Source organism: Marmota flaviventris, chromosome 5 (genome assembly GCF_047511675.1).
Source record: "Marmota flaviventris isolate mMarFla1 chromosome 5, mMarFla1.hap1, whole genome shotgun sequence".
NCBI lineage: Eukaryota > Metazoa > Chordata > Mammalia > Rodentia > Sciuridae > Marmota > Marmota flaviventris.
The window spans coordinates 153,508,721-153,529,321 of NC_092502.1; the positions used below are offsets into that span (position 1 = coordinate 153,508,721).

At 37.6% G+C, this 20,601-nt stretch overlaps 1 protein-coding gene and 1 long non-coding RNA gene across 2 annotated transcripts in view; both read right to left on the minus strand.

The window, feature by feature from the left end:
- Positions 1-12,625: 12,625 nt before the first annotated feature.
- LOC114104314 (uncharacterized) lies at positions 12,626-15,485 on the minus strand. Its single transcript, XR_003584830.2, has 2 exons — positions 13,741-15,485; positions 12,626-13,126 (listed from the first exon to the last, which is right to left on the minus strand). It is a non-coding gene; the product is annotated as an uncharacterized lncRNA (long non-coding RNA).
- A 3,141-nt stretch (positions 15,486-18,626) lies between these two features.
- Otulinl (OTU deubiquitinase with linear linkage specificity like) overlaps positions 18,627-20,601 on the minus strand; it is a 28,480-nt gene continuing 26,505 nt past the window's right edge. The window contains exon 8 of the mRNA XM_027950371.2: positions 18,627-20,374. Within this exon, the coding sequence (XP_027806172.1) occupies positions 20,201-20,374 (174 nt within the window). The 3' untranslated portion in view covers positions 18,627-20,200. The remainder of the gene's footprint in view (positions 20,375-20,601) is intronic.

The window sequence follows — 20,601 nt, forward strand, 5'->3', positions numbered from 1 at the left end:
GGCCCTAAGACACTCAGCGGGCTCCTTTCTCTAAATAAAATATTTAAAAAGGGCTGGAGAGTGGCTCAGTTGTTAGGCACCTCTGGGTTCAATCCCTGGTACAAAAAAAAAGGACTCAACTTCAGTTGCCATTTGCCAATCTTGCTCATATTTAAATACCAAAATTAGTATAGAATTATTACTTCTGCCAAATTCCATAAAGCCAGATGCTACTTCCTTGGGGGAGGATAAGAAACATCAAAATAATTGCTGATATTTAAAGGGAAAAGGGCTGGGAGTTGGGAGTGCAGCTCAGTGATAGAGCACTTGACCCCTCTGTGGGGGCCTGGGTTCAATCCCCAGCATTATTATTATTATTATTATTATTATTATTATTATTATTATTATTCCTCTTCTTCCTCCTCCTCCTCTCCTCCTCCTCCTCCTCCTCCTTCTTCTTCTTCTTCTTTGTCGTCATCATCATCATCATTGTCATCGTTATCATCATCATTATCATCACTGTCACAGCAGTAGTAAAGGAAATGGGATGGAAGGGTTGCACTGGATCTCCCAGTGTCCACTGTTTTCCTTTAGTTTAAGTAAGAATGCTGTGTAAGCAGTCAGAATGCCTTTGCGTGAAGGTTCCGGTTCAGTATCACGTGGTAAACAGTACTTTTCTTACTGAAAAAGAAAAATCTGAACAGGTTCAATTAGGAGCCCTTACATTTTAAGAAGTTGAGGGCTGGGGTTGTGGCTCAGTGATGGAGCGCTTACCAAGCATGTGTGAGGCACTGGATTTGATCTTCAATGCCACATAAAAGTAAATAAATAAAGTTATCATGTCCATTTACAGCTAAAAATATTTTTAAAAAGAATTGAGAGAGGTTGAGGTTGTGGCTGAGTGGTAGAGTGCTCGCCAGGCACATGCAAGGCACTAGGTTTGATCCTCAGCACCACATAAAAATAAATAAATAAAATAAAGGTATTGTGTCCAACTACAACTAAAAAAAAAAATAAAAATAAAAAAGAAGAAGTTGAGAGATGGATCTTGAGTTCAAATGCTTCAGAAAGAAAGTCTTTACACTTGCATTTCATCAATCCTAACAATTCTTCAATCCTTATCCTTTGTCCCATGACTACTGTTTTCTCCAACTCTAAGCCTATCTGAGTTACTTTCTTTTTGCTGTGCTCAAAATATCAAGTAATATGCTTCTTTTCTTTAATAATTTTTCCAACTTTTCTACCCAGCTATATTCTTCTCTGAGGGTCAAACATGACATCATATCACATCACTGAGCAATATTTATGATATTTAGGACATCTTCTTTTCCAATTTTATTAATGTATTTTCTTAAGGTTAGTTTTAAGGTCCCATCAGAAAACAATATGTATTATAGGAACAGTCCAAATAAGAAACTGAAACTCAAAACTAAATTTACTGAAAAATATCATCACTACTTAAATAAATGCATATATGCCATCAACACAAACTGTAACATCAAATTTCTTCAAGCTAAGGCAAACCATAACACACCTGTTATATTGGATTTAGGACCATAAATACAATTCCCACAGCTTCATGAAAGTATTCACAAGCCTTGCCTTCCTCAGTTTACCCAAGGCTCAACAATGTAACTGGTTTACATCTCTGCATCCTGGGTATGACACTTGATCATGCAAGTTTCTCTGTGGGCTGTACCAAGAAAGGGCTCCCAATGTCCATAAACCCTTTCTAAAAACACCCTGAATTCTTCTTGGGAAAAAAGATCCCCCCACTGTGTGCATGTAATCTTGGTGGAACTGTATTTACAGGTAGCAGTTTTTCTGCAACTGAGAACCTAAGGGGTCCTGTGAAACTACATCCCATTAGGTCCTGGTATATCCAGGGAAGGGGCATACAATGAGTCCGGTGTTCTCTTCCAGAACTCTGACATTTGAGTTAATTTTGTATGTGTGGAAGTAAAGGCAAGATTCATTCATGCCCATAGAAGCAACCTGACCATCTCAGGAGTTCCAGCTTCCCCCTTGATGGAGCTGTGTGGATTCCAAGACTCATTTTCCCAATAATTTCATTTTTTCAGTCAGTCACAGGTCAATTCCTGCTGCTTACAACCAGAGAACTCTGACCAATTGATTGCTTACTTCAATGAGTCTCTTGCCATGTTTAATGGCCACTTAACAACAATAGCTGGTGTTTTGTGCCAATACCACCAACTAAAGGGCTTACACACTGTTAACAATTCTGGACACCATCTTGGGAGAATTGTTACAAAGAGTCTTCTCTTTCCCTCCACAGAATTAGAGCTTGAAAGAACGACATAAAACACAACATAAAGAGACTATATTGTCATTATTTCCTGTATCTTCAGACCTCATACATTTAGTTGTAATATTGTTAGAGAAACTACATTAAAGTTCTAAGATTTACGAATAAAATTAACCCTAATCCCATCCTGAGTCAATTGCACATTTCCATTTGTTCATGCCAGCTTCTAGTCCTGCCCATGTTCAGAACTCATTTTATTACATTCAACACTTTTTGTGAACATTTTGTCATGCATATTTTTTTCAGTATTCTTTTATTTTTCCTCCCATCCCCTCCTACAACCCATAGATAAATGATGCTATCAGTCCTATATTTATTCTTCTATAATTTGTCCATTTTAAAACTATCATGTATGCATATGTGGATGTGTCTGGGCGTATGTACAGGCATATGTATTCAATCCTCAGCATATACAGGTTTGGTTCTAGGACCCTCCCCCAGCAGATACTGAAGTCTGTGGATGATCAAGTCCCTTTATAAAATGGCATAGTATTGGCATGTGATCCATATACATCCTCTTGTATCTCACCTCTAGATTACTTATAATACCTAATACAATATAAATGCCATATAAAGTTATTATACTATATTTGTAGAAAATAATGACATGAATAAAAGTCTGTACATATGCAGTACAAATGCAATTTTTCTAAAAATGTTTTTAACTGAAGTTGGTTAAATCCACTGATGGACTGATTACATACAGAGAGAGAGAGAGAGAGAGAGACAGACATAAGTATGAAGAGTATGTTTTGTGTTTGTAGTACTGAGCATACAGCCAGGGTCTCACACATGCTGGGCAGGTGATCTGCCACTGAGCTACGTCTGCATCTCTGTATGGTGAAGTTTGAGTCACTACTTCTTAGACATAGGAAAAAAAATGAACCATACTCTATATTTCAAATCAGCTTTTCCACTTCACAATACATCAAAATTTCTCTCTAGTCATATGGATTAAATTTATTCTTTTTAATTGAAGGATTTATATTATTCGCATTTAATGAAATGTTGGGATTGGATTAAATCTACCATCTTGCTATTTGTTCTCTATTCATCACTTCTCTTCTCTGTTCATTTTTCCCTTATTCCTTTCTACTGGTTTGTTAGCTATGCCTCAGCATGTTAGTTTTTAGTGGTTGTGTGAATATTTATAATATTCTTATCAAGGCCACTTTATTTATTTATTTCTTGGGGTGCCGGGATTGAACTCAGGGGTACTTGACCATTGAGCCACACCCCAGTGCTGAGAGCCACAAACAAGTCAAGATGGCGCCTGGCAGTATGCTAGGAGGAGTGGTTTGAAAAGTAACGCCATCGAGTAATTAAGATGATGTTAATTGAGTTGAGCTGTGTATAATTGTTAAGATGATGAGGATTGCTGTATCTGGATGATGTTAATTGAAACAAGCTGTGTATAATCAGTTAAGTGTATATATACCTCTACTCTCCTACAATAAAGCGGTTCCCGCTGTATCAACCTTCACAAGTTGCTTGTCGCCCCCCACCCCACCCCGGTTACTTTGCCCAGCCAGCCGGGCTGCGGCACCCCAGCCCTGTTTTATATTTTATTTAGAGACAGGGTCTCACTGAGTTGCTTAGTGCCTCACTTTTTTTGCTGAGGCTGTCTTTGAACTCTGGATCCTCCTGTCCTCAGCCTCCCAAGCTGCTGGGATCACAGGCATGCACCACTGTGCCCAGCATCAAGGTCACTTTAAATAATAATATTTGAATGTTACGTTATAACAGCATACTTCCATTTTCCTATCTCATCCTTTGACTGTCACATACTTTATTTCTTTTTTTTAATTTATTTTTTAATTTTTTTATTGGTTGTTCAAAACATTACAAAGCTCTTGACATATCATATTTCATACATTAGATTCAAGTGGGTTATGAACTCCCATTTTTACACCAAATACAGATTGCAGAATCCCATCGGTTACACATCCACATTTTTACATGATGCCATATTAGTGACTATTGTATTCTGCTACCTTTCCTATCCTCTACTATCCCCCCTCCCCTCCCCTCCCATCTTCTCTCTCTACCCCATCTACTGTAATTCATTTCTCTCCTTGTTTTTTTTTCCCATTCCCCTCACAACCTCTTATATGTAATTTTGTATAACAATGAGGGTCTCCTTCCATTTCCATGCACACACTTTATTTCTGTACACTTTCTTTGAACTTCAAATTCATTGATATTTTTACTTTCCCTAAGTACTTTTAAAATAAAATTTTAAATAACTATAAAATACTTTTACATAATTCACAGTGGTACACACCTATAGTCCCAGGTACTTGGAGGTTGAGACAGGAAGATCTCGAGTTCGAGGCTACTGTGGGCAACAAAGCAAGACCCTATCTCTTATAAAACAAACACTTTCATATTACCTGCAGCTTATGTTTGTCTTAGAAATCTTTATTTCATCCTAAGGTGAGATTTTTAAAGGGGATTTTTGCTGGTATAGAACCCTATGTTGATATTTTTTCATTTTGAAATGTGAACATGTTGTACCACTGTCTTGGGACTTTCACTGTCACTGGAAACAGCTCTGCTCTCATTCTTATTTGGTTCTGCTGTACATCATATGCCCCTTTTCACTGGCTGATTTTTAAGATTATCTCTTTATCTCTGTTTTCAGCAATTTGGTTTTGATGTTCTTCAATGTATGTTTCTCCTACTTGGGGTTCATTAAGGCTCTTGCATCTGTGGCTCATAGTTTTGATCATATTTGAAAAATTTCAGCCATTATTTCTTAAATATTTCTGTATCTCTTGTCCACTCACATTGCCCCGCACCCCAATATTTTTCTGGGGCTCCAATTATACATATAATAAACCACTGAATATTACCTACAAGTTACTGAGGCCCCATTTATTCTTTTTCAGTGTTTCAGTTTGAAACATTTCTGTTGCTACAAGTTCACTCATCTTTTATTTTTCCATTTTTAAGATGCAGTTAATTCTATCCAGTGTATTTTTCATTTCAGATACTGTTTTTTCTTTCACTTCTAAAAGTTCTGTTTCATTCTTTTTATCTCTTCAGTATCTCTACTGATTATTGAAGGACATGAAATAACAACCCCCAGGGAGAAAGAATGGATCCTGGGTGGAGAAGGCAAACAATGGGCTCTGGGCTCTGGACTTTCCTCCCAGTAACAATGGTTTCAAGCTTTTTTTTGGTTGTTGTTGTTCTAATTAGTTATGTATAACAGCAGAATGCATTTTGACTCATTGTACATAAATGGAGCACAATATTTTATTTCTCTGGTTGTAAAACCAAAGGTCATATGTTTTCTCTGATAAGTGGGTTTCAAGCTTTTTGCATCCAGATTTAGACTTTGAACCCTACATAACTAGTTACCTGACCGCCCAAGTCTCTAATGATTAACACACTAAATATTCTGCCATGTTTAACTCTCATTAAAATCTATGAAAAACAGACCCCTTATAACCAGTTGCCATTTTCTCCCCTAAAAATGTGCCATTCCACCCCTGCTTCATAAAGTCTACTTGGTGATCCATTGAGGTCTGCTCCCATTTTGGTTATTTTTGCTTACAATTATACTCATATTGTTTAAAGATCCTTGAACACATTGAGCATATTTGTAAGAGTACTGCTGAAAGCTCAGTCCTTGTACCTGATGCCAATCCAATAACAAGGATACGATTTTGAGAAAAAGGAAGAAAAAAATGTATTGCTTGGCTAGCAAAGGAGCACAGGGAACTCCTGTCCCAGATGCTGTGATTTTGCCCATCAGCAAGAACAGGGAACTGTTAAAGAGGTGGTTCAAAGGCTACATTCCTCTGTTCTCTGTTGGAGTTATATTTCACTTGTTAATTTGGGAGACAGTCATTTCTGAGAACTTCTGATACCAACCCAAAGTCTGTTTTACTTCACTCCTATAGTGGGTATGTACGCTCAAAGACAGATAAATCTGCCTAAAATGGGAAAGAAAGGTGACCCTATTTCCCCTGGATTAGGGAGGGGGAGAGATTAGTAGGGAATAGGGAGAAAGGAAGAGAAAGAAAATGTCTGTTTAAAAAGTAAACTGCAGAGGCAGAGCAGCAAGGGCTATATTCAAAGAATAAAGTGGACCACTGTTATAAGAGCTATTTAAAAGTTTTGTATAATAATTCTATCATCTCTGCCATTGATAGATTATTTTCTATTGACTGTTTTCTTCTCCTCTTTATATGTTACATTTTCATACTTCTTGGAATGTCTAATAATTTTTTATTGGCTGCAAAACATTGAGTTTTTGTGAGTATCTAAACTTTGCTATCCTTCCTTAAAGTGCAGCTTTGTTCTGGGACATTTATTACTGGAAAATCAGATTGGTTTGACTCTTTTCATGGTTTTGTAAGAGGGGTCCACTTTATGCTTTGAGTGTAACTCTTGCTGCTCTGCCACTTATTTTTTAAAATGGACGAGTTTCTTTCTTTTCCTCTTGCTGGGTTCCTCCCTAATCTCTCCCCCTCCCTAATCACAGGGTAAACAGGATTACCTTTCTCCCCCATCCTAGGCAGAGTTATCTGTCCCTGAGTACATCCTCACCTTGGGAAGGAAGTAATCCAGACTTTGGGGATAGTACCAGAAGACCTCAGACATGACTATCTCACAAATTAACAAGTGAACACGTGGAATGTAGGTATCATTTGAATCACCTCTTTAAAAGCCCCCTATTCCTGATGATGGGCAAAATCACAGTCTTTGGGACAGGAGTACCCTGTGTTTTTCCTTTGCTAGCAAAGCAATAAATCTTTTACTTTTTTCTCAAAACCTTGTCTTCATTATTGGATTGGCATCAGGAACAGGGACTGAGCTTTCAGCAACAGTTTCTTTCTTTCTTTTTTTTTCATGATTTCTTTTTAAACGTTTTAAGGTCAGTTCTGTAAAAGCCTATACTCTGGAATAGTTCAGATACTACCAAAATGTGACCCTTCTGGGTCTCTTGGAAGGATAACATAGAAGTTCTTTGGACAGAGATTCATAAAATCCTGTCTCCAGGTAAAGCCTGAGACCAAAATCTCAGAAAAAGGAAGTAAATAAGTATGATGAGATAATTTCAAATGGTTCCAGAGCCATTTCCTTACCATTTACTTGCTTTTCCTGAATATGAGTAACTATGGGTATAGCACCAACAGTACCTGTTCTATAAAATACTTGCTTCTTCCTGCATAGATGTTCAGCTTAACGATGGGAGTTATCAGAATGAAGCTGTAAGTCTGGCTGCTTTTGGTCATTTCGGTAGTGTTGTTCAACATTGGGCATTGCTGATTTTTAGTTCATAGGAAATATTTCCTCTTCTCTCTAGTCATTTAAAAAACAAGGCAAGACAAAAAACAGAATTCTACACTTGGCTTAGCTTAGTTTCATAGTTAAACTTTGAAATGTATATAAGTTTAATGCCTCCATCACAGGTTGATCTAGAAAGGGATCTACATTAGAATATCCATTTATAATACTAAACTACCTTTTCTTTTCTTTCTTTCTTTTTTTTTTTCCATTTTGCAGTTTTGAGGATTGAGCTCAGAGCCTTGCCCATGCTAGGAAAGCACTCTATCACTGAGACACAGCCCAGCTCTATTTATTTCAAGACAGTGTCTCATTAAGTTGCCTAGACTGGCTTTCAACCTGAGATCCTCCTGCCTCTACTTCCAGAGTAGCCAGGATTAAAGGCTGCACCACTGTGCCCAGCTCCAAAATATCTTTTCTGATATGTACAATCAAGTCTTCCAAAAATTTCCCACTGGTTTTCCTTCAGTGTCTATAAAATCACCAATGCAATTCTAACCAACTAGCATAGCCATCAGGTTTATTTTTTTAAGGGGCTGGAAATTACCGCTCTATTCCCTGGCTCCAAGATGTGCCTTAACAAATATAATATTTCTTAGAAATAATAATAGGTTTAGGGCAGTGGGGGAAGGGCTATCTCATTAGAGGAAACATAAAACTAGCCTATGATAGAGCTGTTGGGAATTCTGTGTGTGAAATTTCAGATCATCAGATTTGGCCTTCATGCTTATGCTTAAGAACGGAGCCAATATTTCACTGCCAGTATGAACTTACTACCCATGGTACAACAAATTAAGGAAGAGAACAACAAATTAAGGAAGTTGTCACGGAACCAGGAGGAAGCCAACAATGGCAGATCCAACACTTGTAACATGAAGTTCAAGTACTGGAGCCAGAATGCTTTGCAAACAGAGCTATCCAGCTGTGGGCTAAAAGTGTGACTGAAAACGTGCCTAGATGAGGTTAAGAGGACAAAAGAGAACTGTAATCTCTTTTCCATCAAAACACTTGCAGTGAAGCACATACAGCTATTGTCTGCATTTTAAAACAGTGTTAGTGTCTTTTCAGCTACTTAGATCAACAACAACCTGCCCAGGAAGTGAATTACTCTGGGCAACTGTAACATTTTTTCTTTCCATCTTCTACCTTGACAATTGAAATTACTTCACAAAAGTAATGTTTGTGCATGACAAACTACCCTAAGACTTTAGTGTCACCAGACTTGTCTTTGTTCCTCTCAAAATAATGGATAAACATCAATATCAGTGAGAATACTAATTAGATGTTTACAAATTTTAATTACATCCTGATCTGAACATCCATACTGAACTGATTCTTTTGCCATCAGCAAAGGTTATTTATATGTATCCTTGTATGAACTGGACATTATTACCCTATGTGCATATTCGATTACATGACTTGTCTAACTCTACATCACATACAAATAGAAGAATGAGAAGTTATACTCAATTTATGTATTTTGTGTCAAAATGCATTCTATTGTCATGTATAATTAATTAGAACAAATAATTTTTTTTTAAAAAAAGAAGCCTAGTGGGTATTGCATATAATTTGAGGTGTGATTACCTCACACCCACTTTCTAGAAACTTTGAATCTGCACTGCAGGGTCCTCCTTCCCATGCACTGGCCACAAATGATTGGACACAGATGTGCACAAGGGTCAAGGATCACAGGCAAGCTGAGCCATTCATGTTCTAATCTCAGGAATCTGAACTCAGGAACTCAGATGCAGTTCCTTTCAGTGGTAGCAGTGAGGAGTAGGGATGCACGCAGAAAAACACAAGAGGAGGGGAGAGAGAGAACATGTACAAAGTGAAGCAGAGCAATCTTGGGGCAGCTCATGGACTATGTGAGAGGAAACAAAGCTGGTTACCTTAGTTCTTGATTTTATTATAGATTTCAGACAATTTACAGAGACTGGCTCTAATTCCTGCCCTGGCAGCCTGTGGGAGTCTCCCTGTCCAGCTCACTTACACACTTATCTGCCTTTACAATCTAAAGTGCTTGAGCAGAACCCAAACTATGTGAGAAGCTCATATTCCTTGCATTTCTGGTAGTACTAATGTAGGCTCAGGCAATATTTCCTACTAATCATAAAACAAAGATTTAAGCTCAGGAACATTTGTCATTCACAATAAAAATACAGAACTGGATTTCATCAATTTGCTCAAAGTTCTTAGTTCAGACATTTAGCCTGGGCCTCCTCTTTAGCCACCATCTTTGAGGACTGCAAAGCCAACTAAGCAGTTTATCTTTCACTGAGTGTCAGGGATGTCAGGAAACGAAGGACAGATGTATGTATGCAGGTTAATAGAGCCTGGTGGAGAAGAATGTTTGATGTCCCCTAATGTTCAAGAACTCCCTCCTATCACACTTGCCACCAAAAGGGATTTTCCTTAGTACTGGTGATAAGCTTCTAGGGCACTCACTTTTCCTGATCTCAGATGTGTACCTTGGCTGTGTGCCACTGTCCTCTGATTTTGATAATCATCTGTATGGACTTGTGTTCCTTCCGTGGATTCAGGCTGATTCAGGCTGTCCATGACCTTGCCTTTGCTGCTGGTTTGCTACGCCAGCCTGGCTGAATACCACATTTCCAAACTCAGACCTGCATAGTGCTATGTAAAGCCCAGGAAGGGCAGCAGGCAGGTAGGCAGAACCCTTCCACAGGCAGTGGAACACAGCATGTGTATTCTTAGGACGACTTAAGATCCCACTCATTCTTAGGCACTTGTGACTCCACTAACACACACTCGTTCGTGAGCCATATTTGTTGAAGAACCTATTTCTGGGTGCATTCAATAGTATTGGTTAATTTTAACCTCACTAGGGATTCAGTGTTAGCAAAACTTGGATCGACTTCTGGTGGCCAATCTCTAAGCAACATTAATTTGATGAATATGTCCGAGTATCATTAGCTTTGGGAAACTCCTCCCAGGACTACATCTAAAAATTTGCTCTTCAAGTCCTAGACTGATAAAAAGAAATTTCAGGGAAAAATAATTATTAGATTCTTTGTCTCTTTAAAGAGTAACTGAGCTTGGCTATTATTATCAACTTTCAATTCAAAATTCCTTTGGTATTTCTATGAGCACTAATCACCATGTTCTAGTCATGACGATGTGAGGTCCTTGTCCCTTCCCACAGGAGCTTAAAATCTGGTAAAGAAATAAAATGTGATGATGATTTTCCTTAGGCAGAAAATTGTGAAACCAAACAGATTCTTGCTGATTTCTTCTGAGGGACTGGAGAAGGCTATCTTCTCAAAAAAGTATCACCTTTGTAATGAGACTATCCAGAAGCCTGACCCTAGGACTTTCTGCCAAATAGACCTTTATGCAAATTGGGAGAAGATGCCCTAACTGGCACAGGACCGAACAAAAAAGTAATAACCCCAGCAAAAACAGCACTGCCCTTCCACTCTTGACAAAATCTCACTCACACAGGTAAAAATATCAGAATCTGTTGATTATTGCCTAAAATGCATATTTCAATGCTTCTAAGAGTGGTCTGTAGACCAGTGTTATCTCATGAAGTCTTTGTTACCAGTCTGCAAGATTAAGTATAGAAATTGAGAATGTAAAGAAACTTTTAAAGCAATTCAATCTCAGTGCAACATTTTTATTATATTTATAAAGTGCCAGTCTGCAAGAATTGTAAAATTAAAAAATTCATCCTTTAGTTTAAAAAGCACTACCTTATCACAATTTTCAAAAGAAAAAAGCCACTTTACTTCCTGTTTTAGAAAGAGAATCCTGGAGTGTTTCCTCTTCTTGTACAGTTCCATGTACCAAGTACCTTTTCAAAGTGCTTACACTTATGAACGCACAGAGGAGGGGCAAGGCAACCAAAAAATACAACTACCAATGTAAATGGTCTCACAAGCTGGTAGAAGCATTCCCATGTGAAATATAAACCAAGTGGAAAATGAATTTTATTCATTTACCATTTGCTGATTAAATATACTCCAGTGATGAGCTTTTAACCTACCCAGTATGTTTAACTATAGCTAAAGGGAGTTTGTGATAAGAGAGATGTAAATATTTGTCTTTCCTATTTGTCCATGAAGATACCAATGTTTTATAACAACATCCCCTCATCTCTGATCCTTTTTTACATAAGGGAGTCATAAATGTATCTGCTTGGAACCATGTCATACTAAAACTTCCAGAACACACAAGTAGTTTTCTTCCCCCTCCTCACAAGTCAGTTTGTACTGGATGCTTCTCCTCATCTCTTGGGGTTCTTCTAAGAAGCTCTCAGTCCAACAGAAAAACTGGCACCTGAAAGAAGTACCTGTATGTGCCCACCAGCAGACATAGCTGAGACGCCACATGTTCCTGGAGTAGTTCCCAAGTTGTTTCCCAGATTTTGCTTACGGGGATACAGTGGCAATAAAACAAGGGAACCACCAGAATCTCAGGCTGTGTCTATCCTAATAACTGCTGATATATGGCAAGGTGCCTTGGAGTGAGTCATACACTGTCCATAAAGCATTCTAGGGTCACTTACTTGTACCTCATTCCACCATCTCAAAGTCGTGGTGAGCAACATATAAGACACTATCTGATACTTCACTTATAACCACCACCTGCAATTTGATATTCTCTTTGAAGTTTCATAAGTTAGGAACAAGAAAATAGTCCTGGTGTACAAATAAGATGTTTCGATGGGAAAAATATTTCTATACTTCAGCAATGCTTCTTAGAACATGTTCCTATTTTTTTTTAAGGAGAGAGAGAGAGAGAGGGATAGGAGAGAGAGAGAGAGAGAGAGAGAGAGAGAGAGAGAGAGAGAATTTTTTTAATATTTATTTTTCAGTTTTTGGTGAACACAATATCTTTATTTTATTTTTATGTGATGCTGAGGATCGAATCCCGCACCCTGCGCATGCCAGGCGAGCGCATTACCACTTGAGCCACACCCCCAGCCCCATGTTCCTATTTAAAAAAAAAAAAAAACAAACTACTTGTGCAGAAATGGACTTTAAAGCCATCTAGAGTAAGATGAAAGCATTTAGAGCAAGCACTTTTTTATTTAAGAAAATTCTCTTTACCGAAATTCCCAGGAATCATTACAAATGAGTCAGTGACACTCACTGGTGACAGCAAAATGACTTAAAAACCTCCTAAGACCTGATGATATTAATTATAAGGATTGACAGATTGATTAGACACAGAAATTTGATTTTTTAAACAGAGAGTGGTATTTTCCACAATACCAGTTAGGAAAATAACCTTACCATTCCACATGTTGCCCACCTGTCCTGTGCTCATCCATACTGGCTCCTGAGCCTCACCATTTCCACACAGCAGCAAGTGTCTGCCAACATATTTCATGAGCTTCAAGTGCAGAGACAGTAGGTACACTCTTGGCTGCTCTAAAGAACACTTTAGTCCAGGGGTAACTGAGTATGTGTATAAGTGGTTTTCCATTCACTTATAAACTATGTGCAATTAAGCATAAATATAATCCAGATGAGCTTTCATTTTCTTGGCCTAAAGAAGTATGACAAGAGTGAAGCAAAAGTGAATTAACCAATTATTTTGGGAAAATAACATAGAATTTGCTATACTACTTAAATTCACTTAATTTTTAAATTTTTTGTGCATCTGGCGATTGAATCCAAGGCCTCACACATGCTAGGCAACCATCATATCACCAAGCTACATCTCCAGCCTCTGAACTCACTCAATTTTGTGTCTAGCTATTTTAAAAAATTGTGATTAAAAATAGGATTTGAAGGAAAGTGAATATTATTTGTCAATTAAAGTAAAAAATTTAAAAACCAAAGTGAATGGCTATGAAGTATATCTAAATATTTAATTATGATAAGCAATACTCAACTGTGATAAGAAACCTATAGACAATTTTAAATCCATGAAAATAGACATTATTATATATATATACTTTTAAACAATAACTGATTGTGTTAAACAGCATGAAATATATCTTGAAAACAGAATAATACAGCGTTAGATACTTACTTTTTTAAGATAAAACTATTGCTGATTCTGGAATTAGTCACCTACTTATTCATACATATTCAGATTTTGAGGGGTTAGTTATCAATTAAAACATATTTACCTTCACTGGGCATGGTCACACATACCTGCAATCTCAGTGACTTGGGAGGCTGAGGTACAAGGATTACAAGTTTGAGATCAGCCTCGGGAACTAAGCAAGACCCTCAGCAACTTAATGAGACCCTGTCTCAAAAAAAAAAAAAAAAAATACTAGAGCCATATAGCTTGGTGGTTCCTCCATACCAAAAAAGAAAAAAAAATTACCTTCTTTGATGTGATATTCTCAACATTTGCAGAGTATTCAGAAAAGTTTTAGATTTTTTTTCTTCCCCAAGACCATCTTGGACAGAACTGAAGTTATTTTTCTTTGATCTTACTAAAATAGTAAGTAAGAATAATAGCAAACATTTCCATCTAAAATTTATCTGCAGTAAAATCCAAGGGAAATTAGCCCTGATCCAGCTGCTCCTCTCTCCTGCAGGCCAGCTTTTACCATCTCAGCTGGGTTTCCCATACCTTAGAAGGCCCTGGGCTTTCACTTGACTATCTGCAGTGGAAAAGACTTTTGGTTCAATATCATGAAGACCCTCATGGTCACCCTGATGGCCCTGAATTAATAATTTCATGGGTACCTTCCAAATGATAGTGTTCCTAAGTTGGACCTGGAAGTCACCTACAGTTAACTGTTTCACTTTAGAGACAAAATAACCATGATATTCCAGAGACATTTGGTCATCTAAACCTCCCTCACATTGGACTTCTCCACTGAGGATCTTTTGAGCTCAGAGAAAATTCTCAGATGTGATAAAAAGTATGCAAAAGTAAAAGAAATCCCAGTGTCAAGTGTAGAATTAAACTTGCCTCCTAAAGTCATCTTAAAGATGAAAAAAATGCATTGGGGAGGGTTAAATGCACTGTGGTGACAGCTGCACAATAATGTCACTGACTATATACTTGAAGATCGTTCAAATGGTAGATGTTATGCTATGCATATTTTAACAACAAAAAATTCATTCTTGAACTAATATCCATTCTACCCATCAGTATGGCCACACAGCCAAGATTTAAGAAACTTATTCTAAAATCAGAAAAAGACAAGGGCATTATGTTTTAATTTTTTCCATAGGTTTATCACCATTTAGGTTATGAAATGCATTTAAATGTTGGCACCGCACAGATAGTTTATTGTTGGCATTTAAAAGTGGTGCCAGTGGTTGCCCAGCTAGCCCAGTCAGGAGCACATGAGACCTTCCAAAGTGGTGCTACTTTATATGCAGCTCCTCCTGGCTACTCAGTTTGTTATACTCATTAAATTTAAAAAAAGGAAGAACAAGAACAACAACAACAAAAAACAAAGCACTCAATACCTCCACCCTGAAAGTCTTCTGCTTGAGTACCTTCCTAAAACATTGCCACTATTTAAATGTCATCCTTATTTTCACTGTGTTGAAAAGTGCTTTTTCACAATTTGGTCTTGACCCTCTATTTAAAGAATTCTTCCAATAACAAAGGAAGAAATAGAAGAAGCCATCAAAAGACTACCAACCAAAAAAAGCCCTGGACCGGATGGGTATATAGTGGAGTTTTACAAAACCTTCAAAGAAGAATTAATACCAATACTTTTCAAGCTATTTCAAGAAATAGAAAAAGAAGGAGCTCTTCCAAATTCATTGTATGAGGCCAACATCACCCTGATCCAGAAACCAGACAAAGACACTTCAAAGAAAGAAAACTACAGACCAATATCTCTAATGAACTTGGATGCAAAAATTCTCAATAAAATCCTGGCGAATCGAATACAAAAGCATATCAAAAAAATTGTGCACCATGATCAAATAGGATTCATCCCTGGGATGCAAGGCTGGTTCAATATACGGAAATCAATAAATGCTATTCACCACATCAATAGACTTAAAGACAAGAACCATATGATCATCTCGATAGATGCAGAAAAAGCATTCGATAGAGTACAGCATCACTTTATGTTCAAAACACTAGAAAAACTAGGGATAACAGGAACTTACCTCAACATTGTAAAAGCTATATATGCTAAGCCTCAGGCTAGCATTATTCTGAATGGAGAAAAACTGAAGGCATTCCCTCTAAAATCTGGAACAAGACAGGGATGCCCTCTCTCACCACTTCTATTCAATTTAGTCCTCGAAATACTAGCCAGAGCAATTAGACAGACAAAAGAAATTAAAGGCATAAAAATAGGAAAAGAAGAACTTAAATTATCGCTACATGATAATATATTTAACAGACCCAAAAGGGTCTACAAAGAAACTGCTAGAGTTAACAAATGAATTCAGCAAAGTGGCAGGATATAAAATCAACACGCATAAATCAAAGGCATTCCTGTATATCAGCAACAAAACTTCTGAAATAGAAATGAGGAAAACCACTCCATTCACAATATCCTCAAAGAAAATAAGATACTTGGGAATCAACCTAACAAAAGAGGTGAAATATTTATACAATGAAAACTACAGAACCCTAAAGAGAGAGATAGAAGAAGATCTTAGAAGATGGAAAAATGTACCCTGTTCATGGATAGGCAGAACTAACATCATCAAAATGGCGATATTACCCAAAGTTCTCTACAGGTTTAATGCGATGCCAATCAAAATCCCAACGGCATTTCTTGTAGAAATAGATAAAGCAATCATGAAATTCATATGGAAAAACAAAAGACCCAGAATAGCAAAAGCAATTCTAAGCAGGAAGTGTGAATCTGGAGGTATAGCGATACCAGAGTTCAAACTGTACTACAGAGCAATAGTAACAAAAACAGCATGGTACTGGTACCAAAACAGGCAGGTGGACCAATGGTACAGAATAGAGGACACAGAAACCAATCCACAAAATTACAACTTTCTTATATTTGATAAAGGGGCTAAAAGCATGCAATGGAGGAAGGATAGCATCTTCAACAAATGGTGCTGGGAAAATTGAAAATCCATATGCAACAAAATGAAACTGAATCCCTTTCTCTTGCCATGCACAAAAGTTAACTCAAAATGGATCAAGGAGCTAGGTATCAAATCAGAGACACTGCGTCTGATAGAAGAAAAAGTTGGCTACGATCTACATACTGTGGGGTCGGGCTCCAAATTCCTTAATAGGACACCCATAGCACAAGAGTTAATAACAAGAATAAACAAATGGGACTTACTTAAACTAAAAAGTTTTTTCTCAGCAAGAGAAACAATAAGAGAGGTAAATAGAGAGCCTACCTCCTGGGAACAAATTTTTACCCCTCACACTTCAGATAGAGCCCTAATATCCAGAATATACAAAGAACTCAAAAAATTAAACAATAAGATAACAAATAACCCAATCAACAAATGGGCCAAGGACCTGAACAGACACTTCACAGAGGAGGACATACAATCAATCAACAAGTACATGAAAAAATGCTCACCATCTCTAGCAGTCAGAGAAATGCAAATCAAAACCACCCTAAGATACCATCTCACTCCAGTAAGATTGGCAGCCATTATGAAGTCAAACAACAACAAGTGCTGGTGAGGATGTGGGGAAAAGGGTACACTTGTACATTGCCAGTGGGACTGCAAATTGGTGAGGCCAATTTGGAAAGCAGTATGGAGATTCCTGGGAAAGATGGGAATGGATCCACCATTTGACCCAGCTATTGCCCTTCTCGGACTATTCCCTGAGGATCTTAAAAGAGCGTACTATAGGGATACTGCCACATCAATGATCATAGTGGCACAATTCACAATAGCTAGACTGTGGAACCAACCTAGATGCCCTTCAATAGATGAATGGATAAAAAAAAAATGTGGCATCTATACACAATGGAGTATTACGCAGCACTAAAAATGACAAAATCATAGAATTTGCAGGGAAATGGATGGCATTAGAGCAGATTATGCTAAGCGAAGCTAGCCAATCCTTAAAAAACAAATGCCAAATGTCTTCTTTGATATAAAGAGAGCAACTAAGAACAGAACAGGGAGGAAGAGCATGAGGAAAAGATTAACATTAAACAAAGACGAGTGGGGGGAGAGAAAGGGAGAGAGAAGGGAAAGCATATGGAAATGGTAGGAGACCCTCAATGTTACACAAAATTACATATAAGAGGTTGTGAGGGGAAAGGGGGCGGGAAACAAGGGAGAGAATTGAACAACAGCAGATGAGGTAGAGAGGGAAGATGGGAGGGGAGGTGAGGGGGGATAGTAGGGGATAGGAAAGGTAGCAGAATACAACAGTTACTAATATGCCATTATGTAAAAATGTGAGTGTGTAACCGATGTGATTCTGCAATTTGTATTTGGGGTAAAAATGGGAGTTCATAACCCAATTGAGTCAAATGTATGAAAGATGATATATCATGAGCTTTGTAATGTTTTGAACAACCAATTAAAAAAAAGAAACCAAAGTAGTCATGTATACACATTATAAAACAAAAACAAACAAACAAAAAAGAATTCTTGCCCCATGCCACCCTGCCCCCACAACACACAATCAGGATAAGCATACTGGGTTGATTGATGTCATACAGTTATAGGCTGCCAATCCTAGGGGAAAAGATTTTCCTTTCATTCCTGGACTGATATGGAAATGATTACACTGGTTAAGGAGATCCAAAGTGAATGGTAATATGCAAAAGCCAGATAGGCACCTAACAGTTCCATTGGAGCCAAAAATTCAGAGCAGCAATTCCATAAATATTAGTCACAGCCACCTACAGCAGGTTGTCACCATGTCTACTTGTGAATAGAATAGGTGAAGTTTGTGCTTTCTTGGTCACAGTAATACAGCAAGGGGGGCATTTCTGACACTGTCAATTATATGGTTGGGGTTATGCAAAACCATGGACATGTCCAAGCCGGAAGGGGCTGTGGAAGTCAGAACTCTTGTTTTGAGTTGCTAACAAGGTAACACAAAGCCCCTTGATCTGAGTTTATTAATTTTCAACCAGAAAACAAAATGACAGGGGACACTGTTGGACATCTTAGTTTTATAGTACATACAATTGATCATCTCCATTGCAAAAGAATGTGAATATTAATTTCATATGCTTCAGCATTTAACATACCTTTTTTATTTATTCAAAAAACAATACAATCATGGGATAATGTTAGTGCCAAGCATGTTGTTTTGAAGTGAAATGTCATTAGCAAGATTTTTAAAATAATTTTTAATTTATTGAAATTCAAAAGATGAGCAAGGCATCTCCAAAATAAAGATTTCCAAAATGACTAAAAAAGTATTTCCAAAATAAAATAAAAATTAGTCAATCTGAGAATACTAGGCTTCTGTTGCTCCTGTAACATATTACATCATACTCAAGTGGTTTAACCATTGAAGAAATTACCTTAGAGTTCTTCGGATTTCATCTGACCTGGGACTTGCTGGGTTGAAATCAAGGTGTTGGCAGGGCTGTGCTCCTTCTGGAAGCTCTAGGAAAGAGTCTGTCCCCTGGTCTTTCCCAGCTCCCAAAGGCCCTGCATTCCTTGGCTCATATCCCCTTCCTCTTCCCAAATCAGCAATGTGCATCTCTCTGACTCCTCTTCACATTCTCCTCTGACTGACACTCTTCAGATTCCCTCTTCCACTCTTAAGGACCCTTTCAATGACACCAGGCCCACCTGGAGAATCCAGAATAATTGCCCCCTTTCAAAGTCAATGGTTAGTATCTCAGTTCCAATTACAACCTTAATTCTCTTTTGCCATAACCCAACATAATCCCAGGTTCTGGAATTATGATGAATATATCTTTGTGTCTGGGCATATTATTCAGCCTATCACAATGAGTTTCTAGTCATTACATACAAATGTAAATATAAGCTAAATATACTACAGTTTAATATTTTTTGTGACAGTTCAGTAATTATCATTCAGTTGCCTTAATCTATAGAATTTATCATTTTTATCTAAATAAAACCAATTAAACTGGACAGATATAACAGTAACAAAAAAAAGTAATACATAAAACAAATTATACAATATTACAAAGTAGTGATTATTTGTGGGTGTGTGCCAAATGTGCATATATGTATATATAAATGTTTACATTTATATATACATATACACATAATTTTAATATTAATCAAATGGTTCTAGAAAATTAATATATAACAAAGATTCCCATGAAGGTGATGCTTACAACATATGGCCATGTTTATGATGATCTTGAACCAGCCCAAGATTAGAGTCTTAATAACACAAAGGTCAGAGATGAAGAAATTCTTTCCAGGTTAGCAGTTTTTCCATACACTTTTTCTTCTTGTTTTTTTCCTGTTGTCCATGCTAAATTTCCTTGTGGCTTAAAGGCCTGACATTATGTGAAGTTGCCGAACCTCTTAAAAACAAGGTCAACCCACCAACCCACCAAATAAATCAGTGCAGCTGTTCCAGGGGAAATCACTGAAAAAGACAGGAAAATCATCCTGCACCCAGTGTACCTGTAACTCCAGAGAAAAAGGTCCTGATTCCTTCCATAGCTGAAACACTAGCTTTGGTTTCCGAGAAATACTTTACTTATAAGTGTGTCCGAGTGCCCCGCCCACAGCAGACTTAAAAGACAGGAATGTGATAGTGACGGTCATTCTCAGTCAGCAGGGAGATCTCTGGCCACTCCCTGAGAGGCTCCTCTGGATACCAGACTGCAAAATCTCTGGAGTTAAACTTGAACAGTCGGAACACTTTTATCTTTACTTCAAGGGAGTATCCAAGTATAAACATATCAATCTGGGGATGAGATTTAAAAAAAAGAGGTCACAAACACAAATTTTCAAATTCCTGCCTCCCACCATGGTGGGGGGAGTGTTTTTCTGCAACTTATAAAATAACCTACTTGTCTACAGACCCACCCATAAGCCAGTGAGTGGGCAGACTTAGGAAAAAATGTCCATTGTGCACAAGGAAGGGGACAAGCGTAGGAACATCCCTCTAGACTAGTATGAAGAAATCATAGG